The 13,672-nt window shown below is 36.5% G+C and overlaps 1 protein-coding gene across 4 annotated transcripts in view; it reads right to left on the reverse strand.

The window, feature by feature from the left end:
* Positions 1–2,080: 2,080 nt before the first annotated feature.
* The window catches only part of LOC102733642 (zinc transporter 6), a 31,145-nt gene continuing 19,553 nt past the window's right edge, over positions 2,081–13,672 (reverse strand). For 2 of the 4 annotated variants that reach the window (XM_081796962.1, XM_081796965.1), the window contains exons 6-14: positions 12,571–12,651; positions 11,948–11,983; positions 11,129–11,223; positions 9,130–9,178; positions 8,475–8,594; positions 5,355–5,457; positions 4,388–4,435; positions 3,331–3,399; positions 2,081–2,143 (exon numbers count right to left, since the gene is read on the reverse strand). In XM_081796962.1, coding sequence (XP_081653088.1) covers positions 2,096–2,143; positions 3,331–3,399; positions 4,388–4,435; positions 5,355–5,457; positions 8,475–8,594; positions 9,130–9,178; positions 11,129–11,223; positions 11,948–11,983; positions 12,571–12,651 — 649 coding nt within the window. In that variant the 3' untranslated portion in view covers positions 2,081–2,095. Of the gene's footprint in view, positions 2,144–2,396; positions 3,022–3,330; positions 3,400–4,387; positions 4,436–5,354; positions 5,458–8,474; positions 8,595–9,129; positions 9,179–11,128; positions 11,224–11,947; positions 11,984–12,570; positions 12,652–13,672 lie in introns of those variants that run through there. The other 2 variants (XM_081796963.1, XM_081796964.1) reach the window with 2 other exon arrangements.

Below are 13,672 nucleotides of genomic sequence, written 5' to 3' on the forward strand. Positions count from 1 at the left end.
AAAAAAAAATTTTATTTATTTATTTGACAGAGAGAGACACAGCGAGAGAGGGAACACAAGCAGGGGGAGTGGGAGAGGGAGAAGCAGGCTTCCCGCTGAGCTGGGAGCCCAACACGGGGCTCGATCCCAGGACCCTGGGACCATGACCTGAGCTGAAGGTAGACCCTTAATGACTGAGCAACCCAAGCGCCCCATCCCAGCAATTTTTATACGGGAAAAATGGAATACCATTTTGTCCATTGGGGACTGATTAAATAAATGATGGCATATTCATATAATGTAAAATTGCAGCCATTAAAAATTATTTTGGGATTCCTGAAAGATAGCAGTGGTAGTGGCACTTTTTTGAAATGCCCCAAATATCTCCAGAAAAACAGAGAAACTAAGATATTAAGTCCAAAAACCTATGGACAACATCTATAAAAAAACTAGATAACATGGTTCCCTAAGGAACCCTAATCACAAGGTGTAAGACCTGCAAGGTATCAGCATCTGTGGAGGAGGAAGAGACAGGATATCCAACTGACCTAAAAACCTCAAAGCAGCTAACCTGTACTTAATGGAAATCCAGGACAACAAATTTGAGAAAGGTAGCTGGGAAGCTGGGAGGGGTTCTACACGTTTCAATAGTGGATGAGTACACTGAGTCTGCAATAAGAAGAGATGGAGCAGCCTAAGCCCTGTGAGCCCCCCAAAGTAACCAAGCAAAGCTCCCTTCCATTATAAAGCACCACGTTAAGAACAATTGTGTCTGAGTCTATGAACCCAAATTGAGCAACACAGCAGAAACAAAAGATAAAGAATCCAAACTAAGCAACACAGTAGAAACAAAAGATAAAGAAGTTCAAATACAAATGGGAGGAAAAGAACCAGGAGAAAGTATTTTCACTCCACAGACTCATCAGAAGAGGGAGCTTTAGAACCATAAATTCAAACACACTACCCTAAACCACTCCTTATTTTAAAGTTCAGCCATCAGAAAGGATGAATACCTACCATTTACATTGACATGGATGGAATGGAGGGTACTATGCTAAGTGAAATAAGTCAGTCAGAGAAAGACAATCATCATATGGTTTCACTCATACGTGGAACATAAGAAATAGCTCAGAGGATCATAGGGGAAGGGAGGGAAAGCTGAACAGGAAGAAATCAGAGAGGGAGACAAACCATGAGAGACTCTTGACTCTGGGAAACAAACTGAGGGTTGCAGAAAGGGGAGGTGGGTGGGGGGATGGGGTAACTAGGTGATGGACATTGAGGAGGGCATGTGTGGTGATGAGCACTGGGTGTTATATGCAACTGGGGAATCACTGAACACTACATCTTAAACTAATGATGTAGTATATGTTGGCTAATTGAATTTAAATAAAAAAATAAAGTTCAGGAATACAATTTTGCATAAAAAGGAGCAACAGAAAAGAACTGAATCCAAATCACACACAAAGTTAGTATAAGAAAAAAAGAGAACAGATTATAAAAGATCGCCAGAAAGATTTACCTACAAAATGAGTAAGAACTATAACCTACTTTTTCAAAACAAGCTGAAAGACATGAAACGAGAATAACATAAATCAGCACTAGAAGACCTCAGAAATGAGTGTGCCTGGGTAGCTCAGTCAGTTAAGCATACAACTCTTGATTTCAGTTCAGGTCTTGATCTCAGGGTCGTGAGTTCAAGCCCTGCATTGGGCTCCACTCTGAGCGTGGCACCTACTTAAAAAAAAAAATAAAGAAAACCTCAGAAATGAGATGACAGTGAGAAATATAAGAAAAAACAATCACTTCAGAAATGAAGACCAAACTAGAAGGAATACAAAAGCAAATAAACATACAGGTCTACTATAAGAGAAATAAAAGGTGAAGAGAAGGAAAGTTTTAAAAATCAAAGGAAATGAAGAGTAAGAAACTGAAAGAAAGTAACAAATATGAAAGAAAGGCAAAGATCCAACATGCTTATAATAGGAGTTCCCAGAGAAGACAATAAAGAAAGAGAACAAAATAAATATTAATAATTAAAGAAAACTTCCCTGAAAGTTAATTTTTTTTTTTTGAAATAAAATTATTGAAAGAATATACTGCATACCTGGAGTAACTAACCCAGAAAGACCAACACCAAGACATAGTCTAATGAAATTACGGACTAAAAAAAAAACAAAACAAAAACCTTTGGGCATTTAGGCAAAACTCAAGTCACATTTAAGAGAAAAAAAAACTGACCAGAACAGTAATATTTAGTGACATAGAAAAACTATTCATGATATACTATGTGAAAAGAGCAAATTATAAACAGCATGATCTCATTTTCTAAGGAGAGTAAATATATGAGTATAAATAAGAAAATGTCATGGCAGGTTTCTCTACATGAAAGGATTATGGTGATTAAAAAAAGTTTTTTTCTGAGTACTTTTCTGTGTTTTCCTCATCATTCCTGACACAGGAATGAAACCATGCCATAACAGTCTCTCTGGTAATAGGTCCAAAGTGGATTTGTGAAAATTAATAAAAGGAAACCTTACTAAAATGGGAGTCGGGAGGCCAAGGGAGGGCCTTTGAGGCCCTACTGCCCCTAGTCAACTGCACACTCAACAGGAAGAGAGGTCGAGTCCATACTACTTTAGCTACTTCTTTTATCACATCAGCAGGAGAAAGGAGACTTTCCTTCTTCCCCCACAACAGCCCAGCCAATTAGAGACTGTCACAGCTCAGCAATGAGAGCCACTACACTCGAACTCCCCGTTTCCTCCACTGGATTTTTCAGTTGTAACAGTCCTTTCCACTTCCCCCTTTCCTTTATAAAAAAGCATTCCCCTCTTTTGTTCTCCAGACTTGCCTATGGTTTTGCTGTAGCTTGCTTGTCCCAAATTGCAATTCTCTGCTATTCCCAAATAAACCCATTTTTGCTAGTAAAATAACTGGTTTTATTTTTAAGGTTAATATAAAAAATATGGAATTTTATGCTGGAGCAAGTTGTGTTATTGTAACTCTTGAACATATTCAGCAAAATCTCCAAAAGCAGAACTGCAATTAAAAAAAAATTGTACTATTTACTTTTTGGATATTTTCATATTCAGAAATGTGTGACTATAAATTTGTCTTATCTGGACAACCCAGTATTAAGATCATTAACAGCAGTTTGAAAGGAAAAAAAAAAAGAAAAATATCCTTCAATTAATCTCAATTAAGTTACCGAATCCATCTACATTTTAGACTCTACTGAACAGAAATGGTAATCAAAGACTCTATAAAAAATTTAAAGAAATGCTTTTTTTTAGTTTTAAAAACTATAAACTATGTTGTAAATTATCTAAATTAATATGGAAAACATACCAGTGAGCCAAAACCTAGGGTCCAAAAATGCTCATTTCGAACTTCTAAAACTCCATCCAGGGTAGATACCTAATCAAAAACAAAGAAATAGGGTTTGTATTTGACATATCCAACACAGTCACATTATGGACTTGATCTAAGCTTAGAAATGACATGGCCAAACCCTGCATTAGGACACTCATTAGCCAAGAGAAGTCCCAGACCACTCAAGACATCATTTCTACTTGTTCGGTAGTGAGCCAAGACCTTGTATTCGGTTTCTTGTCTGGCCCAATCCCTTCAAAATCAGGTCTTTACCACCTACCCCCAGCACCACCTTGTTCAGCAGTGTATGGTCCTTTTCATTTTGTCAATATGTCATATATTTATATCCAGCACTTGTGGTATTAAGATTTTTCTCCCTTTTGAGGGGTCTCCTCTGTCATTGCTTTCTCTGTATTCCCTTTTACCAAGTTTCTGCACAACACAGGCTGTTATTTGAATGTGGGCCAAAAGGAAATTCCAAGACCAGATATATCGTGTATGGCCCACTGGTACAATGACAGAGGCTCACTAGCGGAGAAAGCAGCCAGCTCTGTTGGTAAAAGTGTCCTTTGTGATACCAACAGCCAATAGTTTGAAATACTCTCAATCCAAGTAATTTGATTATCTATTCCTTCATTAGTAAAGAGGTGGATATTTATAAAAAACAAAATCTAAACTCACAGATCAGTATGTTACATGGTGAAGCAATCAATCAATATGTAAGTGGCCTCTGACTTAATCAAAATCCTGGGTTTGAATACAGACTCATAAAAACCGTAGCATTTACATAGCTAGTAGTATGGTCTCTAGACCATGACCTTGCCTTCCACACTTACTTCAAGCTTCCAGACTGAGCAATTCCTCAAATTTTTGTACTTCTGTCACTGTGTTGTATCTCCTACTGTGTTATTATAAACAACACAAACTCTCCTAAAATAAAATCTAGGTAGGGCTGAATAAAATATTACTTGCACCCACTCTTTCCATCCTCTAATTATAAATTAAAATTATTTTATTTACTATTCCTCCTTACCTCTCTGATAAGTTTGTCCAACTGACCAATAACATGGGGTGGTGTTGTCTGGAGAAAAAATAAAATAAAATATGAATAACCCAGGGAGATAAAAAATTTTTTTTTGCGTAGTGGTCCTAACACTAACAGGTTGGCTTATACCAGACTTGGCTTTGTAGAACATGTGCCCTATCACGATTTAGGGAAGAGAGGTTTCAGTTGGCTCCGCTAGTGGGGCAATATCAAGGATCAGCCCATATTACTTTTCATCTCACAAAGCAGCATTATCTCTAGACCCAAAGAACCCTTGAAGAATCGAACCACCAACTAAAAATCTTCTGTATATGGCATAGCACTATGCAATTATTATCTTACTGTTATTACTGCTTCTGGAGCTGCAGCTAGTACCCCTAAGTTTTAGAAAAGGCATGAGGGTAAGACAGAAGGAAAAGCAGTGTTTACAAACACATTCATCCCTGGGAAGCTACGTTTGTATTCAGGTGCTTATCTACAGGTGTTATCCTACTGTTGAAATACATAGTAATTTGTCATTTTTAATTTTAAGTTTGAAATTTAAAAGTCTCACTAATTCAAGGACAGGAAATAAGAAAACAATTCACAACCAGATTACAAAATAGACAAAGCACATTTATTGGGGGAAAATCAATATGCAAAAAAATTTCTAAGTAACACTGTTAAACTAATTAACACTGTTTTCACTTGAAACATTAAAAGCAAGATATTTTTAGCTTATGATTTTGTCTTATATTATAAATATGAGAAGATCTGTGCCTATTTCATGGGCCAACAGAATTTCATCTGCTTCTTACTATATACAGACTTCAGAGACTACTGTTTAACTTCATTTCTGATGGGAACTTCCAGTTGCTAAAAATTTCACAATCTGGTAGAAGAGTACATATAATTTTATAATCTGGTAGAAAACCATGGCTAATATTAAGCATGTGTATTGGAAGAAGACCCTTACCTGCAGTAATACTTTGCCACTGTACACGCTCATGGGATACATAGTGCCAAACGTCATCAGAGCAATGGCTATGGCAGAAGCAGTGTCTACAGCAAAAAAATTACTAAAAGGAAAAAACAATTCTAAATCTTAAATGTATGCCTCACTGGGCTACTTGCAATTCAATCTTCCAAAAAATTAATTATCTAAAACAACAGGACTGTTCTATCAATACTGGCCACTACTGGTAACGGGAGTGTCTCCAAAAAAAAAAAAGAAAAAAAACCAACCAAACAAACAAAAAACAACAACAAAACATTTTCAGAATCCTTTCTTGCCAAAGTTTAGTGGAAAATGATAATTTTTTTAAGCAGTATGTTAAATAATTATGTTAAGATGTTGAAGAAAAAAATGTGAATATTTTCCCACTATGTACTCTCAATCTACTTGCCAGGTAGAAAGATTTCACAAATATTCACTTGTTGCAACAAATAAAAACCTTCAACTAGTAATTTCTGATACAGAGAAGACCAATGTACTTCATCAGTGATTCTGGCAATTTTCCTGTAAACACCTTTCCAATTATTACTACTAAGAATTTTTGAAATTCCCTAGGAATTACACAATGTGAGATTCCACAGGAGTTCATTAGAGGAACACTGGCCACTAAAGTGCAACACTCATCAGCAGTTCAGGCTGTTCTATTAAGAAGACAGTCCAAAATGCCCATGTTTACAAGCTGTTTATGCCTCTTTTTTTATACTTTTTCCCCACACACTGAGAACAGAAACATGAGGTAAGACATGGTCCCTACCTTTGAAATAGCAGGAGATACCCATGTAAAGAAAATAAATCAATTTGGGAACAAAGGAGAATTCCTACAGGGTATCATGGATGCATAGAGGAGTGAGAGACAAGCCTCCTGAGGAAGGGATAATCCAGAAGGGCTCAATATAAAAAGGTGACATCTGAGCTGACTCTTCCAAGATGAGTGAGCCAATGGGAGGAAGATATCACAGTTAGGGAAAGCAGCATGCGCAAGGGCATGAAAGTCCTGATACAGCACTGAAACCATGAGCAGGTAAGTACACGTGGCTGGATGGTCAGTAAGAGTGGCAGGGGCTTTATCATGCTAACAACTTTTATTTTCTTAAATAGGCAAAGAGGAAGATTTTGAAACAGGAAAATATTATGGTCAGACTTGCAATTTTGAATGATGAGGCTAGTAGCAAAATGGAAGGTAACTAGAGATGTGTGAGAATGATAGAAGACCAGAAGACTATTCTAATTAGACCAAGGAAATGATAAGGCCTCAATATCGGCAGCAGCAAGGGGAATGGGAAGGAGGAGACAAATTAAAAAGAAAGATGCAATCAGACTAGCTGACAAGACTGTTACTTACAATAGCCAAGACATGGAAACAACCAAAGTATCCACTGACAGATGAAGGGATAAAAAGTGTGAGATACACACACCCACAGACATACACACACTGGAATATTATTCAGCCAAAACAGGAAGGAAAGCATGCCATTTACAATAACATGATGGAGAAAGATGAATACTCTTACGAGCTCCCTTATATGTGCCATCTAAAAATCAAAACTCATAAGAAACAGAACAGTTTGGTGGCTGTCAGATGCAGGGGGTGAGGAGGGGGGAGAAATGGGTGAAGTTGGTCAAAAGATATAAACTTGCAGTTATGAGATACATAAGTTCTGAGGATGCAATGTACAGCATGGTGACTATAAAAACTTAAAAAAAAACAAACACAACACTAGGTGACCAATTAGAACTGGCTTTGGGAGGGGCAAGAGGGGAGGAGGGAGAAGTAGTTTATTTAAGAATGCACTGGAGCTCCTAAAAAAAATTAAACACTGAATTATCATATAATCCAGCAATTCTACTTCTGGGTATATGCCCACAAGAACTGAAAGCAGGGACTCACACAGATACTTGTACACTCATGTTCACAGCAGCACTATTCACAATGGCCAGAAGATGGAAATCCAAATACCCATCAATGGATAAGTCAGCAAAATGTGTTGTATATGTACAATGGAATATTATTCAACCTTAAAAAGGAAGAAAATTCTGACATGTATTACAACATGGACGAATCTTGAAAACATTATGCTTAGTGAAATAAACCAGGCACAAAAGGACAAATATTGTCTGATTTCATTTATAGGAATTTCTTCGTCAAATTCATAGGGACAGAAAGTAGGAAGAGTGGTTGCCAGAGGCTGGGGCAAGGAAGAGGGGGAGATACTATTTAATGGGTACTGAGTTTCAGGTAGGGAAGATAAAAAAAGTTCTGGAGGTGGACAATGGTGATAGTTACACAATGATGTGAAGTTACTTAACGTCACTGAACGTGTGCTTAAAATTGGTTAAAATTTTAGTTTTATGTTATGTATGTTTGAACACAATTCAAAACAACAGTGCAACAGAAGAGATGGTAGTAGTACCCCCTGAGATGGGAAATACAAGAACAAACAGCTTTGGGGATGCAGAAATAGGTTCAGCGGCTGGAGACGTGAACAGAAGTCAGGAAGATACACCTGTTGGAATTCAACAGACATCTGGACTAGAAATAAAGGCGTGGGAAATCCAGAGGGGGTAAATAAAAACAAGTAATTGAATGTAAGCTCCCAGGGGAGTACGCAAAAGAGGAAAAAGAATAATTAAGGACAGATCTTAGTAAACACTAATGTTTAAAGGGTAGGTAGTGAAAGAATCGTATGTCATAAAACGCTAAGCTTAAAGCAGCTATAAAGTATATTTCCTAAAAGGTTTGCCTTTAAAAAAATTATTTCACACCTACTTCCTCTGCCTTCTCTCAGCAACAGCAGCCATGGCTTATCTCTCTTTTACTGACATCTCTGTTTCACTCCCCAGGTCAGCAGTAGGGAATTTGAACAGTTTTCCAGTCTGAATTATAGACTATGACAAAAAATATGTATTGAATCCAACCTCCTTAATTTTTCTGATGAAGACACTTAAGGATAAGACTTGACCAAAGTTGCACAGGCCATAAGCAAACATGCTCTAAGCTTAATCCTTATCCATCCCACAGATGCCTTTAAAAGTCAGGCCCCCAAAAATGGAAACCACTTGACAGCAATAAAAAATACTTACTTAATTTCAATTAGCATATATGTAATACAAAGAGCAAATGCTCCAGCAAGATCAATCAAAACAAATGGATTCATTCGGGGAAGGAAGATACTGCTAAGTCCTGGAATAATTCCACATAAGCTATGAAGAAACAAAGAGTATTCATTAGCAGAACTCAATGTAATATTGATGAAAATCTTGTAAAAGGTAACTTTTTTTTTTAATTTTTTAATTTTTAAAAGAATTTTTATTTATTTATTTGACAGAGAGAGAGCACAAGCAGGCGGAGTAGCAAGTAGAGAGGGAGAAGCAGGCTCCCAGCTGAGCAAGGAGCCAGATGTGGGGCTCAATCCCAGGACCCTGGGAACATGACCCGAGCTGAAGGCAGTCGCTTAACCAAGTGAGCCACCCACGTACCCCGATAACTTGTTATTTTAGCATCATATGTCTTTTATAGAAAGCAAAGAGGATTTGGAAACAAAGCTCTCTCACTCATAAAGGTTTCTTATATCATCAGTTAAAAGTTAAGAAAAAGTAAAAGGAGAAGAAGAGTCTGATCTGTAAGATTCATGTAGTAACTTCAGCAATGAATACTGTAAGTTCCCATGACAGATGGATTTCTTGTGCATTCCTCCGAAATTATGTATATCATGAAACCCCATACATAAGATCTTACCTTCGACTAAGATCTGCAACATGCTCTTGAAGCCAACTCGTACTAGCAGCTTTAAGAAGAAAACACTTAAATTACTTATATAGAAAAATAAAGCACTACCAGAAATACTTGATTTCCTTAATTAAAAAAAAATAAGTTTGGCATGACTATCACATTTTACAAAATGACATGCTATTCAAATCTAGACCTTTTCCCTCTTTTATGCCTTCAAGATAATAAAGGAAAAGCAGTTTCAACTATTTATATCACTGACCTGAAGGAATTAGTGAGCTTACATATGCCACTGTTACTATTAATTTTAAGTTTTAAAGGCTCTTTAAATGTAAAGCAGAACTTCCTAACCAGTGTGCTGAGAATGGGCTATGGGCAAACCAATTAATTCCCTCAGCTCTCAGAAAGGACAAGTGGGGATTTGGCTATATGCAAACATCTGCCAGTTACTATCTCTGAACCAGTAGTCTCCAGGCTCAAGCATCCTCTTACACTGATCTCAAGGTTACAGAAATATTATCACTTTTTAATGTGTAACATGATGTAAAAAAGATTGGCAAGCTTTATACAAAAGCCATATAGTAGAGCAGTTAAGAGTAGACTCTGATGCCAGAATACCTGGCTTAAAACCCAGCTCTACCTTAGCTAGATGTGTCGCCTGGGGCAAGTGATTTTATATCTCAGTGCCTTGGCATAAAATAAGAATAATAAAATTATTTACCTCATATGGTTTAGGGAGAATTAAATGGGTTAATCTACATAAAGAATTTAGCACAGTGCCTGGCAGACAGAAAGTGCTCAGAATTATTTTCCACTCAAATTTCAACTAATGTCACAAATATTAATGCTTATGGGAACTTTAATATCCAGCTAATGAAAATACAAACTAGATAACCTTTCTGGAAATAAGTCTGGCACAATATACATCAATGACTTAAAAAATATTATATTTCCAACCCATTTACAATTTCTTCTCTGGGAATTTATCCTAAAGAAGACTCGGATGCATACAAAACACTTGATATAAAAAAGCAGATTGTAGCATTATTTGTAAAAGGAAAACTTGTATCTTCCTGATCATTTCTAAAACATACCTTCTTAAAATTTCTAGAGTGAACATTATATTATTTTAATAATTTATAATTTTTTTCAAAATAATTCTGGACATTGCAAATACCACTATTTAATTTTCTAGTTCATGCAGGAATTCTTAAACTCTAATTCATACAAATACAACTCATGCTTCATAATATTCATGAAGTTGTTTAAATTTGAATGGGCAATTCAGAGAGCTTTCTTCTCCTGACTGTCCTAGTGTTCAAGTCAGTGAGACCTAAAAAGACCCTCTCCTATCTTTGCTTCAAAGTGTGGGTCTGTGCACACAGTCCACTTTTGTTTTTATCTCACTTCTCCAACAATTAATGATTAACACTTTGTGAGTTAGTGGGATTCCAGAACATGGAAACGACTGACAAATGACAATAATTTTCACCACTGAAGTGAAGTATCAGTCTGAATTTTTAAAGGCTTGAAAATAAATGAGTATTTCAAAACATATATGCTACTTTACAAATATATGCCCATCCACCACTGACAGAGAGAAGTTCCTGGGAACTTATCTAACAGAATATAATTATTTGCAAAGAGCACATGAACTATTTGAAGTATAATGATGCTTCTAAAATGCCTGCAATAGATTTTTTGTAGGTAGGTTATACATCTAAAATTCCATTCATGTTATTTGGCAAATGTAATTTTTCATCATATGTAATTTAATACGTAAGTCAGTTCTGACTGTTTTTAAGTAATATGTTATTTTAAAGCTTGAAATAATTAGATTTTGTTTTATAATTCTCTAATTAGAGAAGATCTGAGAACCTCTAGGAGAGTTCTCTCTTCTCTTCAGAATAAGCTTCTTTGTTGATTTATGAGTTAATGAAATAAACACAAGACTTGTTTTTATGAGAGATTAACTGGATTTTTTATTAATGGTAAATAAAAATCATACCTTCAGAGACATAAGCAAAAGGTTTATTCCGAATAGAAAGCATCGTGAACAAGTTGAAGGAAAGAGCCACAAAAGTACCAACTAATAATCTTCCCCTAGAAAGAATAATAACATTCACCATTATATTTTTCTTGGTAATACCAATATGCAATTTCAGCATGCAGACAAAGAGACGGGAAGGCAGAGTGGTCTGCTTCAGTGGTTTGGGATTTGCAGAGCCACACTCTGAACTTGCTTTCAGGCTCCATAATCCATTGCCTGTCTACTGCTCCATCTTACATAGGACCAAAACTGACTCTTAGCATTAACAGTATCTTCTTACAGGTATCTGCTGTTATAAATCCATATAAATGCAATAGTGTTTGGTTTATAGTATACTAGACAGGTCAGAATATCCTGAATTAAACTGATCAAAATAGGTAAAGTCCATATATTTGGCAACTATATGTAGTAGATAATAACAATTCTATCTTTTGTAAAGGTGCTACTAAAAGATTTTGGGCATCAAATTTTAAATTATAGAAGATCAATGGGGCTAGTTTAGTGTGTTGACCAAGGCCTGGAAATAATGAGGGACCTAAAGCCAGAGTACAAAGGCCTTCTGATGTAATATAAAAACATAAGGGCTTGGGAATAATTAAGGGTGAGAAGTTGTCTTGGGATTTGGGAATTTTGTTTGTGAAATATCAGTGAAATGTATATTGCCACACTCTGAACTCTGACATTGGCCAAAGTAACCACTATTCCTAATATACCACTTAATAACTGGGAATCAAACATAATAGTAAATTATATGTTATGTCAAAAGCAAAATCTCACGTGTGTATCTCAGGCTGCTCCAAAAAGCGTTCTGCACTAAAAGAAAGAAATAGTGTACTAAATTAGTTCTACAAATTATGAAATTAAAAAGCCTTATTAAATACAGAATTAATTCAATAAGTGAACAAAATATTTTTTTAAATTAATTAATTTATTTAAGTAATTTCTATATCCAACATGGGGCTCAAACTCAAGACCCCAAGATCAAGAGTTGCACGCTCTTCTGACTGAGCAAGCCAGGAGTCCTGAACAAAATCTTTTAATATGATATCCAACTGTTGATTATTAGCAGTGATCAGGCAAGGAGACTTACAAATTATCCTTAATATGTAATACCAATCTTCTCTACAAAACCTGTTTCAGTGGGTTTGTAACTCAGCATTAAAACATGTCTGACTGAAGCCCTTTCTTTCATACCTGCCCAGGATTTAGTAGCATCAAAATAAAGTAATAAAAGAAGGGAGAAAAGTCTGAAACATGAGGAAGCCATACTATCAAAACTCCAGCACCATTCATCTTGATTTCATCTTCAAACCAATCCAGTGTCTCAATGGATTCTTTCATGTCCCCGAAGGTGGAAGAGCTGGAATTTACAATGACATGAACATTGTAGACAAACGTACCTTTCTTTTAATATAAAGAGGGCTCCCAACTGTGCCAAGACTGTGGAGGCAAATACAGCTAAGACTTCTAATCTTTCAAATCTGAAATCAGAAAATTAGATCAGCACAATTCATAAACCAGTATCTCCAGAACACATTTTCATTCATTTTTTTACTCACTCAATTTTTTCTTTCTTTTAAAGATTTTATTTATTTATTTGACAGAGACACAGCAAGAGAGGGAACACAAGCAGGGGGAGTGGGAGAGGGAGAAGCAGGCCTCCTGCAGAGCAGGGACCCTGATGCAGGGCTCGATCCCAGGACCCTGGGATCATGACCTGAGCCGAAGGCAGATGCTTAACGACTGAGCCACCCAGGTGCCCCACTTACTCACTCAATTTTCGTATGTGCCTACCATAAGCCAAACACTGTTCAGACAGACTACAGATTTTCTAGAATGAAGATAAACAAAGAACATCACAGATCAAGAAAAAGAGTGCCTATCTGTACATCTATTCCAGGACCCACTTATGGCTTTTTTTTTTCTAGAAATAATCGTTATCATAATAACAGCTAACACTTGATTGACCCATCTTGTGTTAGACATTGGTCTAAGTGCTTAACATATTATCTTTTTTAAAGATTTTATTTGAGAGAGAGAGAGAGAGCATGAGCGGAGGGAGGGGTAGTAGGAGAGAGCGTGGAGCCTGAGGCAGGGCTTGATCCCAGGACCCTGAGATCATGACCTGAGCCTAAATCAGATGCTTAACCAACTTAGCCACCCAGGTGCCCCTATATTATCTATTCTAAACTTCCCAACACCTCAGGAAGGTTACTTTATCCACTTTTTAAAAAAAAGAACAGATAAGGAACTTGACACACAAAAAGGAAAAGTAACTGTTTAGAGTCATATAGCTAGCAAGTGGAGGTGTCAGGTTTCCAAACTTAGGCACTCTAGCTCCACAGTTCATGATTTTAACCACTTATTATACTGTCTCTCACTGCTACACATAACTGTAGTTAATAATGTTTATGTCTTATAATCCTAAACTGTCAGCTGGAGGCCAGGGGCTGTAGCCTTATTCATCTTAGTTTTTCCCACAACACATAATTTAATGGCATT

This window comes from Leptonychotes weddellii, chromosome 10 (assembly GCF_054177405.1).
Source record: "Leptonychotes weddellii isolate Sample4059 chromosome 10, ASM5417740v2, whole genome shotgun sequence".
Classification (NCBI taxonomy): Eukaryota; Metazoa; Chordata; class Mammalia; order Carnivora; family Phocidae; genus Leptonychotes; species Leptonychotes weddellii.